The following is a 25,131-nucleotide window of genomic DNA, read 5'->3' as shown; positions in this document are numbered from 1 at the left end:
TTATAAATTGATTGTGATGAAGTCACTGCTGCAACCTCACTAGGTATTAATGAAGTCAGTCTGCGGTCTGTCCAGTTTGTTTGTTTGGGGGTTTGTTTGTTTGTTGTTTAACACCGCACTCTGCAATATTTTATGACGGCGGTCTCATAATAATCGAGTGTGGAACAGACAATCCAGTGATTGACATCACGAGTATCGATCCACGCAACTGCAATCATCAGATATCATATCTCAGTCGTGAGATGCCATCCTTGACACTGATCCGTATTTATGACCGTTTGTATAGTCTACGGTAATGAACAGCAAACAAATATTATCTGCATACAAGATATCGCCATTCATCGATTTCCTTGTAATCTAAATCATCAGAACAAACAACTATTAGAAGACAGATTGCGTTAATTGAATAGTGATTAGTGAGATAATGTCACAATCGTCAGTAATTTAAACTGAATAATTTACTTGGCAATACAAAGGTCGTAGGTGTTGATGGATATGTTTGGACAGTCTAATCGCGATAACCTCCACGGTTTATCATCGACATGTAAAAAGCCAGACTAGACCGTCCTAACTGATGCCATTGTGGGTTTATCTAATCGAAAAGGCTATTAACAGTGCGGCGGACAGCAAACTTTCCACCTCTCCCTCCCACCAGAACTGAGGTCCACTGGATGTCCGAGAAGGGCAGGAATCGGGACTGGAAGAGATACCGGTGATTTTGCTTAAGCCGGCGATATACGTATTTGTGCAAGTCAGTTCAGTAGGTGACTGATGATAACGCTCCAATTAGAGAGTAGACAATGCATGTTCCCGAAGAAGCACAAGACGCCTGTCCTTCAAGAACGGTTTAAGTCTCATAGTTATTCTCATGTTTTCAGTTATTTGTGGGGCATTTTAGGATAGGTGCTTCTCCGTACTTAATTTGGGTGTATAATTAAAATTATTACATGATTACTCAAGTGTGTAAATCACAATATAACTATAATTTTAAATATATTTATTAAACTCACTCATTCACTCATCTTGAAATGTAATGTCGGGATTGGTATCACGTGTCAAATGTTGGCATGTAGACGATTTCATACACAAAATAAGAACATATTAATCATGTTTATAGGATAGGCTTATCTCTAGTAACAATCGCATGGCAATTCCATTGAATGATAGATAGATAGATGCATAGATCGAAATTCAAGGGACTTTCAAAACGTCTCTGCAATATCCGAAAGTTCCTAAATAAGATTCGCTGTATATCCGATGTTGTTAAAAGCGAAGCCGACTAACATCCTTTTAACGCATCATGACAGTATCTCGGTTAAGGAAATTGTTCTGTAGGCCTTCGTTGTAAGACGGTCAACAATTATCCAACACGCAAACTACCTGACGCTTCATTATGGTCAATCATGACAATTTCCAGCAAATACATGCAAGCACTGCAAAGCCCATACCACCATGGTTTTCAGGGCTTTCAAGCCAGCTCCGCTTTATGGCGTGGTTGTGTGCCAGAACTCGAAATATGCATTGACTTCTGCAACATGAATGTCCAGGGCACATGAATCGTTGTAAATTATTGTATTTCATAATGCGTATAGCATGTTTGGTACACAGCTATTATAGAAATGAAATCAAATTCTACTTTTTGTGTCTCGTCGGTATTGTAATTTTGAATCTACTCTATACCTATTTTTTGCAGGGGTGATATTTTCACACTATCAAAGCGTAGAGATGTTTTATCATGGCCATCGCAAGAAGCATGTGCTACCAAAATGTTCGTATGGTGCTTAAATATTACATTAGTGTTCTCTCAGCCATTGTTAGATGGACAATAGGCGTACAACGCTCCTGAAACAGATACACTCATACGCTTATCCACAGTGTCACATTCCCATTTCCTCGAGATTAAATATTAATGCACTTAAATTCATTCTAACGTCGAATGAAAATACAAGGGAGAGATTAATTTACAGGCCACGAGCTGTTATTGGATTTGGGGTGATTCTATTCAATGCTTGGGGCTTTCTCCAATCAATTGGAGCTAAACTTTTCATGTGGATGTTAGCATAGGAAAGACATTTACTACTCTTTCCGTGAAACAAATTTACAAACTTGTTGACGCATGAAAATTGGAATTTATTGCTTGTGCAAAAAACATGCTCTGCGAGAGAGTTTTGATTTTTCTGTCTTGTTTATGTTTCTTTTATCATAGCTGTCCGAGTTGACGGGAATATATTTGAGTTTAATAGTTTATTTAATCAGTTCCTTCGATCAACCTGTCTTTATCAAATAAAGACATAAATACGTTCAATTCAAAATTAGTTTGTGGTCTAAATCCGAGCGTTCAGTGTTAAAGCTGCTCGATTTTTAATAATAGACTTGCACCGAAGGATGCATGTTCAATCAATACAGTTACTTTTATTATCTAATGATATCTATTTGATATGAATTTTCATATGTTCATGATGTTCATGTGTTCATGATCTAACAATAACATAGGTGTGAATCACACAGAAGATGATCACAGGTTTCAACATCCCATAATGTTCAGTTTTTATCACATATGAACACACTTCTGTCATCAATAAATTCACAATAATATAATGTAATGTTTAGTACAACATTGTAGTGGTTATGTATATTGATTTTGAAAAATATCAATTATCAAATGTTCTCTATTTAAAATGCATGTATTTTGAAACCACATTACTAAATTGGTTCTTGGACGCTGGTCGTTTGGTGTTGCGGTCATTGTCCTTTCTCCCATCAGTAAACACAAAGTTGAAATTAACTACAAGCGCGCGATATCATCCATGTCTGATCTCTACTCATTCAAATTTCATTTCCCCAATTAAACGTCCACATGCTTGCGACATAATTATAATTGGGCATATTATCACCTCGACGGAGGCATACACCGTCGTGGACAGTTGTGTGGCTCTGAATGTCCTTTCAATTCATAGACGTGAACGCCAGATTAAATAACAACCGCAGCGAATTTAGTGGGCAGATGTGGATTATATAAATCACACTTCAGCCCGTCCCTAGGGATCCTACCCCCAGATTCCACTAGTTTCCCCTTCCTCTCCCCCTATCAATAACAAACTAGCGGGAGAGATACATACGCCACGCAGAGCCGCACAGCTCCGCCTCACGAATCGATCGCTTCCGCGGAACTTGACGGACGGGAGCCGGCGTTTGAAATAGATACAAGGCTAACGCGCGTGTAAGCGCGCAGACTTACTGTTGTGAGAGTTAAGGGGGCCACATGTTTGTCTTTCATTTTCTGTACGATATGCCAAAGACGTAGGGAGGACTATTCACAAACTCGGCTTCGTCCTCTGTTTGCATATTGCTGACCGTGGAACTATTTTGTGAAGGAAACTTTTGTCTTAATCCCCCGAAGTTTACACGAGGCCAAGCAGACGATAGTAAGATGCAGAGCGAATTGATGTGAATTTTGTGACGGATTACCCTGACACCTCTCGTTATTGAAGGTATGAACGAGTCAACAAGGCGAGGCTCGAAACATGAGGGAACTTTTCCTTTTTTCCGCTTTGCTGCAATTAGGTAAGTCAATAGACAGTTATTCAATAAACTATTAGCACTTTGCTTAACCCCTTAAACGTTAACCATGGCATTGGTCTTTAACGTTAGTGTAGTGTTCTCATAAAAGTAAATTGAAATTAATCATGACTCGTTTGGATCCCGTTTTCATCATCAATAGTTTGTAATATTCTCACATTATAGATCCCAACAACCATTAGCTATAACTTAAGTAGGAATGAAATGCTTTAACATTTCAGGATTGTTTCCGACGTTTTCCAAGTCCATTAAATACCAATGTAAATTGCAAGGTGAGGAGAATAAGGATATTAAAAGAAGCAAAAAAATCACCTCGTATTTTTTATATATCATTTTAATGATCTTATGATGATTTCATAGAATTCATGCATAGACATGTGTTGTAAAGTTTAATAAGTTATACAGTATTTCCTTAACCTTGAGTAAAATGGCTTGGCATGTTTTCACGATGGTCAGCGCCCAATAGATTTTGATATAGTGTCTATTCAGTGAACCTTCACAAAATCAATATATTTGCCGTTATCCCAATGCTCATGACAATGATGTGAAAGAATGCAGCTACAAAAGCATTTAGTACACATGATTAATAATATTCATCACAATCTCGCTTTGACATCGTGGCATCCACATTGACGTTTCTGTGGCATTTTTTGAAATGCATTAACATATAATAGATAAGGTTGAACTTTGAGATCGAATCCAAAAATACTGAGAAATAACTGAAAATATCTTGATTGTCCTTATCAATTTGATGTTATTTTCATACACGGTTAATTAGTCATCTCAATAAGGAAACTATCCTGATAACATGAAATGCAGATAAGAGAATAATAATGTATTGATTACTAAATCATTGACTTAGCCGTCTCCGCCATTCACGGTAAAGGTGGGAACATGGAATTCAATGTACATTACCGAGACGATGCCCATGTGTATGGCTGTTGATGGTGTATGACATGTTCATACTACAGTTTCTGTAATGTACATGAAACGTATGCTGATATATCTCACGAAAACTGTCATTTACATGACATGCACACATGTGCATTACACAGTTTCTGCTATATACATGACATGCACGACTGATGCATCATCTATATCATTGCCTGAAATAGACAGGGTGACTGCAATGTACGTAACACAAAGTATGTCTATAACATCAGCTGTAAGATCGACAGCCAATGTGAATGCCATTGATATCATTATGTATCGATTATCGATCAATGCCGTGTTGATATTGACATGGATGGTTTGGGGGGAATAATTTTTTTTTTGGTATGTGTTCACCTCCTACCCCCGTTTACATGAGTTATATATATATATATATATATATATAGAGAGAGAGAGAGAGAGAGAGAGAGAGAGAGAGAGAGAGATAGAGAGATATAGAGATATATATATATAGATATTTATATAAAAATTTAGATATATATATATATATAGATATATATAGAGTTATATATATAGATATATATAGACTTTCGCACCACATGTGTCAAATACATTAAGATTGTCTTAAATGTAGGACATGCATGCAATACACATGTGAAAATATGAGAGACTTCGACAAATAATGTTATTGAAATGAACGTCAAAATGATATGGACCCTCCTCAACCCTATGATTAGAGTATGAAAAATGTTGACATTTGATTGTCTTCAATAACCATCAATGTGACATGTGTATCTAGCACATATACTATAAGCAAAAATATTAGCCTATACTATTCATGGACAGTAGATTCAATTTAAATCGATTTGGTTTAAGTGTGTACTTTTCACTTTTCATCCCTTCATTTCACTGTGACTAGTGTAGTGTGTATATAGCTTAATTATAGACATTTCACAGAGGAAATGAAACCGAGATGACTAATAAGACATAGTTTAAGCGGGCACCCATTTCAATAAAGCGGCAATATATCAACAGTTAAGCCTTGCGTTACAGACAAGAAACGTGTAACGTTTTATCGGTCACGTCGCCTATTACATTTCTCTTTCAAACGTCTGGACGATCTGTTACTGACCAGTGGTCAGTCTGTGTTCGTGCCATGTGATCCTTGCTGTATTTAGCAGTATTGTAGTCCTAAGTGGACGACGGATCTTCTATTAAGTTGACGTGCACAAGCGTGAAAAGTTCTAGTCAACTCCGAATATATGTAATCAACGTGTCATTCACGAACTTCTAACCCCAATACGTACAATTTTGTTCGCAGAAAGACATCAAGAACCTTTTCATGGAGAAACCTCCTTCTATTGAACTTCTGTGAACATATGAACTTTCTGTAATTATGTTCTCTTAATATAGGAACACATTGCCTTGTAATGAAACGCCATCGCTATGGAAACAAATGTGTTCACATTCAGTCATATTCAACAAAGATGTTATCTTTATTGGATATTTTCGCATATCGATTGAACGCCTTTGCTGCCAAATTACTATCGGAAGCTCGCATTAATAATTTTAATGTGTATGAAAATATATTTGTCACTTTTGTCCTTCAGTTTGGTGTGTCATATGTTTCATATTCTATATTGGATATACATTTACAGTTAATGCCTTCGCCAACACATTAGTAATGAGCCATTTGCCAGTGCATTTATTGGAAGGATGTATTTGTCATTTTGTCCCACCTACATTGATCTATATTAAACACATAAATGTCAATATGTAATCAGTATCGTTGTGTTTAAATGGGCAGACTTATTCCGTCATTGCTCGTTTAGTTAACATGGACTCATCAACAGGCACTTAAAGTCTGTTTACCGCACTTAGCACATACTAACAAGAGCACTGAGACTATCAAACGGTGAAGGTGTTCCTATGTACATACTCTACAACACGGGGTTTCCATACGATTTCAAACCCCCAAGAGTCTGGCTTCAGTTTCCGGCCATGCGAAAACAAAGATCTTCTATCTGAGAATGTTTAAGGACGCTACCTCAAGGCTTAAAATGAGGTATCTGACCCTTGCTATGACCAAATTCCACCATTGACACAAGAATGTTTAATCTTCCCCCCAAGAAAGATGTCGAAAAAAGTAGCTTGAGAGAAATATCGCTTTGTCAGTTAGATAAACATTGCTTGCTTTCAATTTATACCAAATGTTCTTCATGTGTTAGATAACCAAAAGGTAATGGAACTATTGAATGAAGGACACAGCCGTTAATAGCTTATGTAACCTAATTACAAATAAATGTTATTACATATATTGAATAGTTACGGTCAATATCCTTGAGTATGGTATGATCAATCATGTTGACAATTCCGTATTGATTGTCAGACATGTTCATTGGTCATTAATGTCACAGTGAAAACAGACAATCAATCAATGTTGATTATTATAAGCTTGGACTGCGACTGTTATTAGCGTGCAGTGATTGCAACAATACCTTATGAAAGACACCCGCTCAATGTTCAACAAAAGGTGTCTGGACGGGAATTGGCAATAAACCGTTTTATGGAAACACACATTACCAAGCTCATGGGGGATACAGCCATTACACAAACCTTCTCGAACATACAGAATGATCACGATAAGGCAGGCATAAAATATATACTTATTGCTGCAACGATTTTGAAGTTTTTAGCCTCCTGTTTAGCTAATCTGGGACATTCCAACGTTTTAGCGCTCATACGTAAGGTGATAATTCAAATAACTACAGTATCGGGCCAAAGATAAGGTTTTTTTCTTGGCACCAGATTGCCCCAAAGAAGAAGCTCGAACTATGAAGTCAAGGTAGTAGAAAAATGTGATATCCCGATTTAGGCTCGAATACTTTTCTTGCAACAAAAACTAAGTACAGAAGTAACATCAACCCCATTGCTTCGTGTTGACGCCGCTCATGCTGAGAGATGAAAGTTCAGGCACAAACGCTGGAATTAAACCGACGTTAACCTTCTACAGGCTGGAGTGAGCTTATAGATGGTATTTCAAGTAAGATTATGAATAAATGCAATATCTGCCAGGCTGGATCGAAACACCTGCCTTGTAAATGAGACCAGTATCTTGTGATAAGAACATCATGTGGAAAAATTATGTTATTTTTAACGTGCATTAGGCTGGCAACGTTCAGTGTCCTATCCAACATTTGTGAAAAATATATTAAGGGTGAGACAACTGCCAAGTATGGTTTTGGATTTTCAAGCCAGATAATGTGATTGTGAATTATTCATCAAACTGCGGCTGGTTAATTTTTGTATTGTATTGTTCATCCTTGCTTAAGATGCGATCATTAATGTGATATAAAACGAAGCCCTTTAGCTTTACGGGCATTGTAATATGAAACATGTCATTTATTCATTAAGATTTGATGTTGTACGACCAGTGTAGTGTTGATACGGATGTGACTGATAATGGAATGCGAGTGGTCGGTGGACAGGCGAGATGTATTTCTATCAGGTATCACACGACAATGTTATCGTGTCACATGAAAAGTGAACCTACCACGTATTTCTCGAAATCTCGACAAAACATCACAGATACCAGATTGGATGACAATGTATATAATTGTTTTTAGTCGTCGGCACGTCGGAGCACAATCCAAAAAGTGTAACTCTCTTCTGGAAGCAGTATGTTTCAATCGTAAGAAGCAGTTTCCTTTCAACACAATTACACACCTGTGTTTGGGTAGAATTGTAGCAATGTGCCCCTGGTATTTCTAATGTTTTGCTCGTTAGCGCTAGACCAGATTGTTTCTCGTTTTGTTTTGACTAAGGCCGATGTGACTGATGGAGGCTGTTCCTGTGATGAATGGGTTTCATCAATAGTGAGATACCTGTCTTGCACTGTAGACAGGCGTCATACTTCCCCACATACTGGTGAGGACTTCATACGATTTGGTATATTTGTTCAAACGCATATTGGTTTCCCCGAGCAAAGGTAATTTCGGGCTAAAGAATAGACCACGGGATCATTCCTGACCAGCAAGGGTCTCTCTCTCTCTCTCTCTCTCTCTCTCTCTCTCTCTCTCTCTCTCTCTCTCTCTCTCTCTCTCTCTGTGTAACCATTTTAAAAATAGATTACAAAGTATACATGATCTTCAATTCAGTAAGCAGACTTGTGATCTACACTCCAATATCCTGACATTTTATGGGATGTAGTGTCAGTGCTGACAGAGTTCATCTACTTCATTCTTTCAATTACAATGCTAATTGAAAGAATAAAGATGTTGAAATCCACAGGTCAACTCTGCATTCATATCCCATTAAGAACTGTCCACCAATTTGCCCCTATGAATGATCAATTACCACTGAATACTAATGTAGGTTTTCGAGACTTTACATGTGAAAATGTCACTCTTGATTTAAAAAAATAATTGAAAACATGATGTACATTTTCAAGACATCTACATGTCAACATACTCATCTTGTCCTGATTTCAGAAAATGAAATAATTATATTATAAAATCAGCGAATTGTTTTTGGACAAATTATCAAAATATGACAATTCTCTCAAATGCATCTTGACCATGTTTCGTGTATATTGTCTGACCGAACAACTGAATCCCTACACATGTACGGATGGGAACAATCTTCTTGTATCCTCTAGCCATATCGGCGTTAACGATCGCTCGAGGTGTACAAGGTGGGAACTCAGTATGGCATATGCCTCCGCGTGCCACAAAACCCGTAGCATGATAGGGGCACCGATTGTAACGTTGTATATTATACCCACAAGGATGCTATAACCTGTGCGCCCAGCGTAACAAGTGAGCGCTGTAGCAGGTATGTCACACATCTACCTCTGAGACTTACCGCGTCAAATGCGTCTAGACTGCAACTGCTACGTTCTATGTGGGAGCATGGTAACAGTCCTTGAGGATGAGTAATGTTCAACAGTAGCAACCAACACGTCTTAGTACAAGAAGCTTGATGGATGAGACAGGGAGCAGATATATTACAGACGGAATATTAACATAGTGACTGTGTACCCGTGACCAAATGACGTGTGTATGGTATTAACCTATCATTGATGATACCATAATTGATAAACATTTTGTGTTTCCTTGACAAGCGATATTCAGACATACCGATCCGTGACGATCCGGGGTAGAATATGTCTACAGCAACCCATGCTTGCCGTAAAAGGCGGCTATGCTTGTCGAAAGAGGCGACTAACGGGATCGGGTGGTCAGGCTCGCTGACTTGGTTTGTGCATGTCATCGTATCCCAATTGCGTGGGTCGATGCTCATGATGTCAATCACTGGATTATCTGGTCCAGACTCGATTATTTACAAACCGCCGTCATATAACTGGAATATTGCGGAGTGCGGGGTTAAACAACAAACAAACCAAACCAAATCATAGAATGTGGAAAATGTAGAGATTGTTAAATATGCTCCTCCCACACCTGCTGAAACTTATGCAAGCAGAATATGGATAATATTTACTATTTTCATAACCTGAAACATCTTAAACATTTTATTGTTGACATCATGTTGGAAGCAGCACGTTGCCAAAGAAATCTTTAACAAACAGCAAATACGTCTCCACTTTGCCTTGAATAACTGACTGATGTCAAAGGCTCACCTGCCAAGAGGGTTGTATGTTAATCTTTGATTGTGTTTGATCAGATCCCGGGACAAGCATTCCTTCATTCCCCTACTACATTCTCCAAACCGCCGCCCACAAAATTCACATCGTGCCTTTTACAGAAATGGAAACAGATTGAATTAAATTGGGCGTTTTAAACCTTGGCAACGATTACCAAATCGTATCTGTCTTGGCGTAATTACAAATCGACAACGTGCAATTGTTTCAGCATCATGTAGGTGTTCTTAAAGAGACTATGACGGAGAAAGTGTCCGGAAGAATTAGAAGTAATCGAAATAACATTCTATGGGTTAAGGTTCCCCATGCAGTGCAAAGCTCCCATTACAGTAATGTGGGCAATAAAGACTCCCCCAAATAGCTCGCCTTTTTTCACTCGCTGCCATTCCTCTAGCAGTCAAACCCCGTATTGTTTAAATGTTTAAGTACTTGTGCGCTGGTTTCTTACAATAAATATTGTCCTGTTTGGTTTGCTATAGCGTCAGTCCAAAGGCACTTAATCTACGGATTTTCTGTTGAAACAATTTGTCAACGTACCGAGAGTATAAACTCGGGACTACCTTTATGTTGGGCGACAGAGTATCGCCTGGTTTGTTGTCAAACCGTTTGTTTGGATAAACAGCTATTTAGTACACACACAGCTCAACAAGTAAGGTCTATGTAAACTTGTTATTGGCCATTATCTGGACTAGGTGTAATAGCAAGTCTCACTGATACGCTTATCCTATCCATATATGTGTCTAAAAAAACCTTATAACATAAGTAAATGTAACGAGAAGTGAGCAGACAGTAAAAGTAGAGTTATGATTTTTGTCTCAGATCATTAATGGTTAATGGTTATTACATTATATAGTCACCATAGCCATACAAGTATAAAGTCCGCTTGTTGTGCAGTTCACAGCTTTTCGCCTGCAGTGTGTAGTTTTTCCATTTTCTACATCTCCTAATGTTTAACGACGCTGAAAATAAATAGTCGTATCCATCCGTCATTCACTGATAAGATCACGTGCGGTATAACCGTCGGTAAAGCGGTTTGTGCTTCGGAGTCAACAAGCTGGAGTGTATCCCAAGCATGCTGACAACTTCAACAGACGCACAGCACAGATTTGCTTACGTATTCAGTATCTAAATCCAAAACGTTTCAATATACTACACATGTCCTTTGATTGTTTGGGTGCCTTGGTGTTGCATGGACATGTACGTTTCTGCTCTAGTCCATTTAGTACAGCGTCAGTAGCCGATGTTGCTTTTGATTGTTTGGGTGCCTTGGTGTTGCATGGACATGTACGTTTCAGCTCTATTCCATTTAGTACAGCGTCAGTAGCCGATGTTGAGCTGGTCGTGGAGTGGACGGTAGCAGCAGTCGGAGTGGTATAGGGAGTTGTCAAGGGAGAGAGAAGTAGTTGAAAGAAGGAGTGGTAATACTACTGCCAACACTATAACTATACATAGGGTCGGAGTGGTAGTAATTTGTTTGTTGTTTAACTCCGCTCTCAGCAATATTCCACCTATATGTCTAATAATAGAGTCCAGACCAACCTAGTGATTGGCATCATGAGCATCAATCTTCGCAATTGCGATTACAGTAAACTACGGTTATAACGAACTCAAAGGGACTTCTATTTTTAGTTCGTTATAACCGTAGTTCGTTATAAGCATATATACAGCATAACCACAGCAAATGGTCGGGACTAAGAAGTAAGTTCGTTATATCCGTCAGTTCGTTATAAGCGTGTTCGTTATAACCGTAGTTTACTGCATATGACATGTTTAACCAAGTCAGCAAGCTTGACTTCTAGTAGTAGTAGTAGTAGTAGTAGTAGTAGTAGTAGTAGTAGTAGTAGTGTGTTTGTGTGTGTTGTAGATGTAGGTGTAATATTAACACAACCCTATTAGTTAGAGCATATCTTCGTTAGTTCGTCCCCAATTGCGGTCATTCAACAAAACAAAAGTGGAAAAACCCTTTCCATAGTCGTAAGAATCCATTGTACAATTCGACTATAATGACCATGCTTTCGTTGGTGACACTTCTGGAACGGTTCCCCAAATGATCTTCATAACGTTAAGTAACACACACTCACACCTCTACCACGGTAACTCAATATCCCAGTATACTTCCCCGGAGTGTTGCTATTTGACAGGTCAAGATGGTACAAATTATCCACCGCTTAAACCAATTGGGAGGGAACCTGATGTTATATGTAGCCGACAACTCTCACTGCTACGTTTGGTGGTAAATCACTTGTCTGTTCAGAGCAATGAATGAATGCACATGGGTATTGTTTGTTTGGAGATACTTCAAACGACATTGCTATCGCCGAATAAACAAACTATACGACATTAAAGGCCCCATACAAATCAAGCCAACCTTTAACCGAACGGGCTGATGTATCTTAAAAGGTATCAATTGATCCTTCTCAATGGGATCCAGCAAATAATGTGTGTCTTCAACTTGTTACAGTTAATTCAGGGGTGTATGTTTTGTTTACCCACAATCTGCTTGTAAATATCAATCGTCACGTTCCTCTAAACTGAATACGGACCGAGGTAGGGCGTCCGCGAGGAGAGCGGAAGGTCCGGGGTTCGATCCCCGGCCGCGTCATACCGAAAGACGTTAGAATATGGTACTTGTTGTTACCCAGTCTGGCGCTCGGCATTAAGGGCATAAAACTAAGACTGGTCGGCTTGGAGTCAGTATACTGTATCTGAGTTGGGTATTCATGTAAACTGTGGCATAGTATCTCAGTGGGCTAGCACTAAAATCGGAATCAGCCCTGACTAATACAAGCAGCAACACACACACACACACACACACACGCACGCGCGCACGCACACACACACACACACACACACACACACGTGCATGCACGTCGCTATATAAGTGCAATAATCTTGGAGGCGACGTTAAACCCCATTTCACCTTACCTCACCTCACCTAAACTGAATATGAATTATATGGATGCATGTTCATTAATAAAACAACATAAAAACATGTACAAACGTAATCTTAGCCTTTGCGCCCTACTCGTACAAATGTCATGATGATCAATGTGTTATATTGCCATATAATGTTTGTTCTCTGCTTGAGGCAATGTCGTCACATGGTGTTTGTTGTTTGTATAACTCTGATCGGAGAAAGTTAAGTAAATAATCTCCTCATACGGTAAACGTGATCGAGATCATGGAGCATTGTTTTTCAATTAGATTAGTGGAAAAATATTTAAATCATTAAAAATTACGTTGGTATCTAAATACAGTTTCCAAAGAAAATAATCAGATCATTTGGAAAAGTTAAAACCTTTTCATCCCCGTCTCATTGGCTTTGCCTAGCTTTGGCATATTATTGATGTTTGAATTTGATCAAAGCTGTTTTATTAGAAAACCTTTGATAAATATTCTTCATTTTTCTAAAAAATTAAAATGAACTTGTAATAATCTCAATATAGCTCCCATCGGGCACAAAGCCCAGGGCTGAGTACATGACGTCCAAACAACGTATTGCGTTCAATTATCGGTCCAACGTTTCCACGGTGCCTCCCAAATGGTATTGAACAGCATATGCATCGTGTTAAACAACACCAGCTACTGCCAATTTCATGTGTTGCAAACAATTTTAGATGATGTTTCATATTATATTTATGCTTCTTTCTTTCTATTACGTTGGGTGAATTGCACTCAGTAGCTTGTGACGGCAGCGTGTGGTTGCAAGTCTGGTATACTCTGTGATGTCTACCATGCCGACACCGGTTGTATGCAACCTGTCTATAGCTCGCCCAAGATGATATCAACACAGTGTACATGTCACCCCCTAGTGTTATACGGTGCTATGTCTGTGTGCCCTCCCAGCATGCATGTCCCTAGCATCACCAGTAACTGATAAGCAGAGACGATGTCCATATCACCCAGTATGACCAGGTCCTTGGTACATTGCCGTCAATCACAGACCACCATGGCGACTTACAGGGGGTTGATTGGAGACTGGAGTTCCGTAATGAACGAAAATTAAGTGCCATGTAGATTCGAATTGATTATTTTATTGGTTGATTGAGTTAGATACTTGGAATTTAGAGTATTAAGCTTTCATGATGAAAGGTAATTTAGAATTAGCGCTGGGAATATTGGGGTACTTGTTGAAAAAAAGGGGTTTGATAGAGGTTGATAGACGCTGCCGCAGCATTTCGTCTCTTGAAACCAGACATGGGTAAATCATTAGGTAATCACAAACAAAAAACAAACACGTTCTTCTCTCAATCCGAATGAATTAATAAATAAATACAAACGAACCGTTATCAACTGTTCACCTGTCAAGGACTCTTAAATGCATCATCATTTGTTTTGTATCATATTTATAATACATCATAGTGTATATTCCCTATGGTACAGTATAGTGTTCTTCATGTGTTCCCTATAATACATCATAGTGTATATTCCCTATGGTACAGTATAGTGTTCTTCGTGTGGTCCCTATAATACATCATAGTGTATATTCCCTATGGTACAGTATAGTGTTCTTCATGTGGTCCCTATAATACATCATAGTGTATATTCCCTATGGTACAGTATAGTGTTCTTCATGTGGTCCCTATAATACATCATAGTGTATATTCCCCATGGTACAGTATAGTGTTCTTCATGTGGTCCCTATAATACATCATAGTGTATATTCCCTATGGTACAGTATAGTGTTCTTCATGTGGTCCCTATAATACATCATAGTGTATATTCCCTATGGTACAGTATAGTGTTCTTCATGTGGTCCCTATAATACATCATAGTGTATATTCCCTATGGTACAGTATAGTGTTCTTCATGTGGTCCCTATAATACATCATAGTGTATATTCCCTATGGTACAGTATAGTGTTCTTCATGTGGTCCCTATAATACATCATAGTGTATATTCCCTATGGTACAGTATAGTGTTCTTCATGTGGTCCCTATAATACATCATAGTGTATATTCCCTATGGTACAGTATAGTGTTCTTCATGTGGTCCCTATAATACATCATAGTGTATATTCCCCATGGTACAGTATAGTGTTCTTCATGTGGTCCCTATAATACATCATAGTGTATATTCCCTATGGTACAGTATAGTGTTCTTCATGTGGTCCCTATAATACATCATAGTGTATATTCCCAATGGTACAGTATAGTGTTCTTCATGTGGTCCCTATAATACATTATAGTGCTCTCTGCACATGTCCAGACGCTATTTGGATGACGTAATACCAAAGTGTAAATGCGCTGTGCGGAGTTGCGTCCATTGGACAAGCCAGATGCCTTTGATTGTGGGTTCGAATCCCGGTTCGCTCTGATTATGATTATGTTTCTGGGTCTGTGCGCACCTTACCCGTGCTCGTGGGTTTCACCAAAATGAAAGACGTCTAAGACCTGCATCGCTTTGGGCTTTCCTCCCACATGAAGCTGACACGCCGTGATATAGCTGGAATACTGTTCACAGCGGCGTTAAATCCAGGCTGGCAAATGATAAAAACAACCTTAGCACCATTTTTAGCATGTCCTTCTGTAACCTTTCAGAACGCAAGACCATCATGACACACAAACAATATTATTGAGCCCGATTTCCTCCAGTTGAAAAGAAGACGTTTTCTGTCCAGAGAGACAGTGAATGGGCCAATCACTTTAGAATGACCTAATTTACGCCAATCTAATTGTACAGTGGCAGTGCTCTCCTAAAGTGTGATGAGCGCTTGTGACGGATCTCTGCTGGCAACGTAACGAGGTTCAGACGTTCACTGGGGTCAGTTTCCCCCCCAACACCACTAGTTGAACAACGTTCGTAATTTTATCATACCCGGAGATTGTTTCTCATTGAGAGTTGATATACTACTTGTTATCTGTCACATCTGCGTGATGTTCTAACACTGTCTGATGCCATTACCACATGTGCGCAGCCGCAAACGTATAGGTGATAATTGCTGGGATTTAGGCAAGACCCAGTCTTTCCTTTGACATCACAAGAACAATTTCGAAAACAGCAGTAGACAAAACTATAGACTAGATGGTGTACGGTAGGTGTCAAGGCCACAGACATGCAAAATTGTTGCAGACAAGCTGTACTCTTGTTGAAGCAGGCGGTTGTATCACATGACCAGCGAGGAGAATAAATTCACTAACATGACACCTTTGGGAAGGGTTACGCAGGATGTGGAGCGCAAGCGAGGGCCATAATTTAATTGAGATGGGATGTACAAGTAATATTATAGCCAAAGGATGATAATCGTTATCTTACACATACAAAATATTTTCACGGTTGGGTACATTCTGATTGTTATCTCATTTGGGGCTTCCATAATGATCATCGTCATACTTAGGCCTGCTGGGGTCTGGCGTCAGTTGTACTGGGTCGTCATATTTAAGTCAGATACAATACTTCCGCGTTGTTCATAATGGCTGAAATTTGACTCTTAATCGATCAGGCTCCTGCGTAGGTGGCGCTATCAACAATCGACTAGTTCGATCTCACTTCCATTCTGTGTACAGCTGACTTGTTGAAATATAAATTTGGTAGTGCACATGAAGAAAAAAGATGGCGGAGATGAAGGTTGGAGATGAGAGACTAGGCTTTCATTTACACTGCAAACACATTGCAACTAACTGTACAGGTCTCCAGCTCTTTATAACTCTGCAGCTAAAGTATAAAGCAGCCATGACGCCAGGTTCTACTTGAGTAACGACCCTTTTACCCGACTCATATATGATGCACCTTAACGGGAAATGTCCAGGTTGGTCCAGTGATGAATATGTTTCATCAATAGTGAAACATCTGTCTTGCACTGTAGACAGGCGTCATACTTTCCCACATACTGGTGAGGACTTCATACGGTTTATATTTGTTCAAACGCATATTGGATGTTTACCTGAACAAAGGGAAAATCGGGCTAAAGACTAGATCACCAGATGAGTCCTGACCATTTACTTACTCATTTACTCTCTCTCTCTCTCTCTCTCTCTCTCTCTCTCTCTCTCTCTCTCTCTCTCTCAACCAGTTACAGGTGCGGTGAATTTTAGTTTAACATGGTGTTCAATATTATTGAATTTATTATTATTATTATTTAATATTATTTGAATGGCATTTAGAAGTGATTCACATAAGGATATCAACTCCTTTATTATGCATGTATTTATAACACAACATTTCGGAGTATATACTCCCACATCAGGTGAATAAATTATATGAAGCAGAGAACATCTCTCTCTCTCTCTCTCTCTCTCTCTCTCTCTCTCTCTCTCTCCTCCTCCTCTCTCTAGCTTCCTCTCCTCTCTCTGTGTCTCTCTCTCTCCCAGCATTCAGCGGCGATTTAATTGCTAACCTCGCTGTAATCAGAGGTTGAGGACGGATCAGCCCCTGGCGATATTTCAGTCAGGTCAAACGGCCTGTTACATTTACAGTCACTTTGTGATGTACCTATGTTGTTGTATTCCCCGCTGGATGCAGAGGAGTCTTTGAACTCGGGAATACTAGTATCCGTCAGATAAGGATGCATTGTGAAGACCAACACCATATGGGAAATGTAGATTGGTTCACTTCATTATCAAATGTGCTCCAGATGTACTGACTTCATTAAGGCCTGTTCTGGAAGCGGAAATTGGTGATTGTGCGTTAAATTCCGTGTTCTTTTGAATGAAAACAGGGATGGAGCCGCGAAACGGACATACGGTATTATCGCATAGTCGTGGCGCTCAGTTTAATGGGAAACCTTCTGTTATTGATGAAGATGTTCTAACATCCTACAGACCTAACACACCTTATTTCACTTTAGTGCTTGCCCTTCCCCTATAAGCTTATCATTCAATTTACACCATATATTATTCAAGTGACCGCAATAGAAAAACACAAGGATCAAAGTCGACTTAGATAATTGATGACAATCGTACATTTTCTGTTATTTGGCGAAAGCTGCAAGTAAATAGTTACCGTTCGGGTCGCCAAGTGGTACTAAGTACAGCGTAGTCTTTGTTGATACAGTGGATGGTTCGACTGGACTCGACTGGGCTTCGTCTGGCCGGGTCCTCAGACTCCATGTTAGAAAGTCCAAGGAGTTGAAGTAGTTTTACCTCAGTCTAGCGCAGTCTCTGTCATCCCACAGTGAAAGTGGAGTAAATTAAGTCGCGGACACTATCAATCTGAATCCAAGTTCATCAATTAGTCCATTGGCTTGCCATCACAACCCTGTCAGCCTTGTTTACATAGTCCGCAGTTTGTGCCACTTAATGAGTTTCCGGGTAGGCGATCTGATTTGTTCGGAGATCGGGATCGATTGTTAAAATGGGAGCGAGCCGGTTTGATAATTTGTTTTCCGTGAGAGACAGGGGGCCTCCGTGTTGGATCGTATTGACTTATCCCGTGCTTAAGACTTCAGAGAGAACCCTACTTACACAAAGAACATGCATCCATGTTGCACGTCTCGACTTACCCGTAAAGCACGTGCATTCGCGTCACGGAGATTATACATGTGACAAGTGACATCTTTTGTGACTGCGGGTCAACTGGAGTTGAAAGATGACGATGTTATTCATGTAGTGATGTTAGTTAGATCCGGAGGCTGAGGACGCCAGGATCATTTTTCATCAGTCGACATGCATGGTGGGTGGATAAACACATGTTCTATTTGAGGTTTGACATAAGGCTTTTCTGACCGGAAAGTATTGACACATGCTGGTAATGCCCGTTAGGGCTGAAATTAAGCTGACGGGTCACTTCCGCATCTGCGATGACAAAGCTCGAAACTTCAGACATTCCGAGTACAGAGGAAATCTGTCACATTTACATGTAATGTCAATAAACATTGGGAAATGATGAGTTGATGAGGATGGGGTACATTTGCGCGTTAAACAGTAAACCTGATATGAAATTAATCTAATACCCATGCTATCAATAAGATGAAACTGTTTAATATTTAATATATTATCACAAAGCCAAACATGGTCCCAGAAATATAGTTGCGTTTAACGTAAAATAAATGAATTCTATAAAGGAACGCTCGAGTATTAAAGAACCAACAAGTCTCTTTATTTCATGAGCTGAAAAGGGGATGAGTTAAGGCTGCTGGAGCAGAGGAGGAGATGAGAGTAGAACTATGTGAATGTTTTAGAAACGATTTGTTCTGTGAGTGAGTGAGTGAGTGAGTGAGTGAGTTGGGTCAATTGCAGCTCTGAACAGTATTCCAGTTACATCACGGCGTGTCAGTTTGATGTGGATGGAAAGCTCAGTGTAATGTGAAACCCACGAGGACGGGTATAGTGCTGACAAACCTAGAAACATAATCAGGACGAACCAGGATTCGAACCTACGACCACGGCGAATTGCGTCGCCTTAGACCATTGGGCCACCCGTACCCCCTTTCTTGTGTCTGAGAGAGACTACTTATCACCTTTAGTAGAACACTACTGTCGTCATATCGGTATATTGTCTTTTAGGAAACTGATAAAACACTGCATCTAAGATACCCAGTTTCAAATAATTTACAAACAGTTAGTAAACCCAATATATTGTATTTCGAATAGAAAATCTCCAGCAGTATAATCAACACATATTGCGTCACAGTTGCAAAACTGATTTCAGTTATCCTCTTCACAATATCATAACAATAGCGCCAGTAACAACAACATTGATTACATAATTTGAAAAACTATCCTCGCTCTGTATATATCTCGATTGCGCGTAATGTCCTGAGCCATCCGTCTGCGCATCTCTGTGTCTGGGAGACCGCATCTGTCTCGCTGAATACCCTAACTTTACAAACAGAATGAGTACTTCACACATCGCCAACATATATTATTTAACAAGGCTACATATCAAAATCCATTTATGCAATGACATATGATTTTCCATGCTTTCACAATTAATAAACTTAGTAAGAACCAGTGCATGACAATTACGTTTTTATGAAAGAGATCGCTTTGGTTTTAAAAGTTATCTCGAGTTATGAACTTGTTTTGAAGTTGGGTGAATTTTATCTAATATAGTGTCCCTGGAATACAAATCAGTGACTCAGTATGGTTGTTTCCTTTTGTCAAACAAACAATCCGCCAGCTGGGGAGAGAATTTCCGAGTCATCGGTTGGTCACTGATCAGAGGGAGGTTTTGTTGGAGAGAGTCAAATACTGATTATAGTTATTTCCACTTTGTTATCGAATCAAAAACAGTTATTGATTAATTAACTTAATTATCTCAGTGTCAACATTTGATTATCATGTTTGTTTTGTTAAAGTTTCGTTTATGGTGTCAAAATTCGATTACAAACAATCTATTTCCCATTACAACTCGCAAGAGGCCATCAAGACGCTGATGACCTCCTATATAGCTTTTTAATGGAACACAACCTTCCCATCTATAACGTTCAGTTAGGGGATGTAAGATGCGGAGAAAATCGTAACTGAAACTCAATAACACCCCTTTGTTATTTGAAATATTTGAAATTCACGGTTTTGTATACCGGATAGCTGTGTATTACTGACAATGAAATCCTGCCCTTTGCCTGTGGAATATCCATATTTAATATAATTGTAGATATCCAAGCCAGTCTAGAGGATATGTGTTTGTGTGTGTCTATATATATAAATATATATATATATATATATATATATATATATATATATAAATATATATATATATATATATATATAGAGAGAGAGAGAGAGAGAGAGAGAGGGCGAGAGAGAGAGAGAGAGTGAGAGAGAGGGCGAGAGAGAGAGAGAGAGAGAGAGAGAGAGAGAGAGAGAGAGAGAGATGGGGGGAGAGGGGGGAGAGAGAGATTGTATGCTATTCAATATTTAGAATTCATATGTTTGGGTTTTTTAAGTTTTCTACACGTAGGTGTTGAAACACAGACTGCAAAAAAACTAAATATACTCTAACGCAGGTATTTAAAAGTATCATGTTACAAGTAAATATTAAACGTCAAGCCCAGGTAAAAAATCAGTCTCAATTATCTGCCAAAACAGATTCCTTTGAGGGTAAAGGGCAAATTATAGATGAAAAAAATGCATTTCATCTCAAATAGTTGGAGGAAGAATGACGTATTGGCAGAATTACAAGATTCGACTTGCGACATCTTGCCATCTTGTGAACGAAGCGATATCCATCAGCTTGGAGTACCCCTCCCCCTACACTTGAGCCGCACCCCCGGGGAGTAGCAGTAAGGGGCAGGGTATCGCATCGTATTTACTTTAGTATGTCACGTTGAACAGATGGGCCGTGTTATGACAAATATTAGGAACGTTTGATAAGAAAATATTTTGACAAAGTTGATAAACGCCCAGCAATATACACTTCAAAATGTCTGAAAATCTAATCAAAGCTGACGAGTTTAAGGAGAAAGGGGTAATTGATATGAACACTTAAGAAAACAGACAGCTGACGAAGTACGTCATGATGTTTGCATTAATGTAAAAGATAGCATGTAATTACACCACTATCTCGTTCACATTTTATATTCGTATTGGTTGAAACAAAACAGGGTTATTTTAAAGCAGGACCGCATAGCTGCAATATTCCAAATAGCACGAATTGTTGTATTGTTTCGACGTACAGCGTAACATTAATGAAAAGTGGATTTATATGATTATGTCTGATTTTTTTGTCGATTATTTTTTGAACATTCATCCTTCGCATAATTAACTGCGTCTAATGAGCAGGAATGTTATGCCTGTTATTAAAGCTGCAGGCCTATTCCGCGCATTAACACGCGATAAGATAAGAACGAAATGTACGTACAAAATACCCAAGGCATTATCACAATGGGTGATTAGGCATCTGCGGGGAGATACAAAAAGTGGGATTGGGAATTAAGGCAACCTTAAAGGAAAGCACTGGATGTTATTAAAGGAACATGTTCCCTGACTGGGGCAGGAAATGAGCTTGGCAAGCGTGACCTCTCTGCCTTGGATGTCTAATATGTTTATGCTGGCCTCTACGTAAATGTTGTCTCAGCACATATTTGCTATTGGGTTAACGCCGATTTTTACACAAGATTAAAGTCGACTCTATTGATTCTTAAAGTCACTCGGGAACAAATTAATTAAAAAGTGAATTTCGACAGAGGTAGCCCCCAGGCAACATCCACTAATTTCCGTATTTTCTTCATTCCAACTTTTAGTTGTGGAAATTCACCATTTTTACATTCCCCGTTCGGTGACGTGCACGGTCCGTATTTGTCATGCGATACGCAATCTGAAACCATCTGTCATGCCATTGGTTCCCTACGCCCATATTTCATGAACAAGTTTACGAACCGTCAAAATAAACTTTGAAATATTTAGCCTAATTTGTTTTTCCAAGATGGAGCTAGGATATGACCTTGCGGGACAGGTAGACGTATCAGCTACGCCGACTAATTGTTGTTTATGGATAAATATTGTCAAGTCAGACTCCCAGCTAACTTAGCTCATTACACTGTTACTTTTTTCTTCTCGTTACATTGAAATCTAAGCCTGTTCTGTGTTTGGTGGTCGGTTTGTTAGTTGACACTTTGTTATCAAGGTTAAAGTTTACACACGCTGTTCGTGCATGTATGTCGTTAATTTAAGTGTTTAAGCTTTCGGGAATGATCTTCTAACCTGACCCGATGCGTTGGTGATGACTCTCGCTGCTTGAACTTGTATGTTAAGTATGTGTCACCTGAAAATATTAATTCGGGTTAGTGTTAGAATCCTCACCATGTTCTCTGACTCTAACATACATATTGCTATTCCGCTTGGCCGGGAAGGCAGATGCATGATGTAGGAATAAATTCCGGACAGTGGATTGATTTCTAACTCTGTAACGTGATACATCGGCAAGAATCTTCGACATCAGATATATCATCTGACAACTCCTATGGACATTTGTTCATAATGTGAATTGCAAATTTTAGTATTATTGAAAAAAATCCATTTGAATATCATTATAAATGGATTTTTCTATAAGAATGAACAGATTTGTACAGCAATTTCGTCTAAATCAATCAAAGAATTCATCTGCAAACACGCTCACAGTCGCAACTCAGTTGGGGTTCACAACAAAGCTTCTATGAAGTCGACATCGTTAATCACAGCGCATCTAGCCTTTAGAAGCCAGGAGGGTGGAAGTCTGCCACCAGAAGTAGAGGTCCACAATGGTCCTTGTGTGGCTTAAGAGGCGTGTCTCAACATGGCCCGTGGTCATTTGTCAACCGCACATCTCTCCTGGGTGAGGCCTCGATCCTGGGAAACCAACAGGTCACTCACATATGTCATCCCTAGGGCCCCCCTGGCATTTGTACTCCTGTCCCCCTTCACGTCATCCTTTGCCCCTGGGAAGATGGGAGACTTGACTTAGACAAACCCTATCATTTCACTGAGAAATGTTCTTTCTTCACCCTTAGCGCTGTGTTGATTGTGAAACGGGCGTTATTTCGTGTGGCGTTTTAGAAAGTTTTATGGTTGCTTAAATTTTAAAGCATTTCTGTTTTTGTCTGTTGAAATTTCCATTATTTGATCTTTCCTTGCATCCCCTGAAGGTTTCTATTCATTAACAATTATTATCAGGAAAACATTCTGGAGGATATACTCAACATCAGGTTTCTGTTCTAAAAAAATAATACTTTTTTGAAATTTGAAACATCCATTACGTTTTTCCTACTTCAGTTGAATGTTTTTTCAAGCTCTACATTTAAGCTTATTAAGTTATGACTTAACGTGCACAATTAAATCAATCGATTAAAAGACTCCATGGAAATAAACTCGTCAAAATATGTTTTTCTCCCCTAAAAACTACAATGGGAATCAAAAGATCAAATACCTAAACGTACAAAAAATAGACGCAAGGTTGTGAACAAAAAAACTGAACGTATATGTACTTTTAACATTTTCGTTTTCAACGATAAATTCCATGACCGGTGATATAAGATTCGGAATGCACTGTGGTGTATGTGTACTGTTTCATGCATCAAGTACTCACGTCGTATAAATATTTGGCAGTAGCTGATAATCTAGTGAGACTCCCTCCTGCACAACTTTCTGTGACATCTTCCATAAAAATAGAGGCTCACAAACAGGGGAGGCTGACCATCTGGTTTTCCTGAAATACACACACTGACATTGTCCCTCCCAAGAGAGAGTGAACGTACTCTCCCATGTATACTGCAGTGCAGGTCACAGAAAATGGTCCTATCCAGAAGGATCGTTTGGTCTGGACATTCCATAGTTCACCCATTGCCGAGTTTGACAGGCAATATCATATACTTAAACTATAAACACACAAATCTGTTGCCTCGCCAGGAACAGAGGAACTAAGCTCTTGCATCACAAACGTATTGTATTCCCCGCAATCTGGTAAAAAGTCACCCTCAGTTCAATGGACTGTGATGGGCAACCCATGCTTGCCTAAAAAGCGACTATGCTTGTCGTAAGAGGCGACTAACGGGATCGGGTGGTCAGGCTCGATGACTTGGTTGATGCATGTCATTGTATCCCAATTGCGTGGATCGATGCTCATGATGTCAATCACTGGATTGTCTGGTTCAGACTCGATTATCTACAGACCGTCGTCATATAGCTGGAATATTGCTGAGTGCGGCGTTAAACAACAAACAAGCAAAACAAACAAAACAAATATATACAGTGGACGAGCTCAGCTAATTAACTGATTTTCACACACTTTCTGTGATTTGCATATGCGTAGATACCTTTTTATCACCCAAAACTGGCTCCTACAGGAGATATCGCTTGGATGAGATCAAGCGATATCTACATTGTAGATATCGCTGCAATGAAATTACATCACAATGCTTTGTAGACCATTGTGACGTCACTGGTTACCATGACGTCACAATCAAATGACATCACTAATGGCTCTGCTTCTGAAGCTGTTTGCAGTACTTTTTACCCTGAAGACACTTCTGATTACTGTCTACAAATTGAAAAAGTTGAAAGAATGATGTTGGATGATAAATAAAATCTCACCCTCGTGTATTTTGATATCAAATATATCAACACTAGTTGCTAAAAGTGGCAAAA

The 25,131-nt window shown here is 39.2% G+C and overlaps 1 protein-coding gene across 1 annotated transcript in view; it reads left to right on the top strand.

Moving 5' to 3' along the window:
- The first annotated feature begins 3,164 nt into the window (after positions 1–3,164).
- The window catches only part of LOC124150095 (lachesin-like), a 71,837-nt gene continuing 49,870 nt past the window's right edge, over positions 3,165–25,131 (top strand). Inside the window, exon 1 of the mRNA XM_046522009.2 lies at positions 3,165–3,564. Coding sequence (XP_046377965.1) covers positions 3,525–3,564 — 40 coding nt within the window. The 5' untranslated portion in view covers positions 3,165–3,524. The remainder of the gene's footprint in view (positions 3,565–25,131) is intronic.

Source organism: Haliotis rufescens, unplaced genomic scaffold (genome assembly GCF_023055435.1).
Source record: "Haliotis rufescens isolate VD_foot unplaced genomic scaffold, xgHalRufe1.0.p SCAF_1, whole genome shotgun sequence".
NCBI classification, from domain to species: Eukaryota; Metazoa; Mollusca; class Gastropoda; order Lepetellida; family Haliotidae; genus Haliotis; species Haliotis rufescens.
The sequence above is the reverse complement of the archived record's forward strand: the minus strand, read 5'-3'. Positions and strand labels throughout refer to the sequence as shown.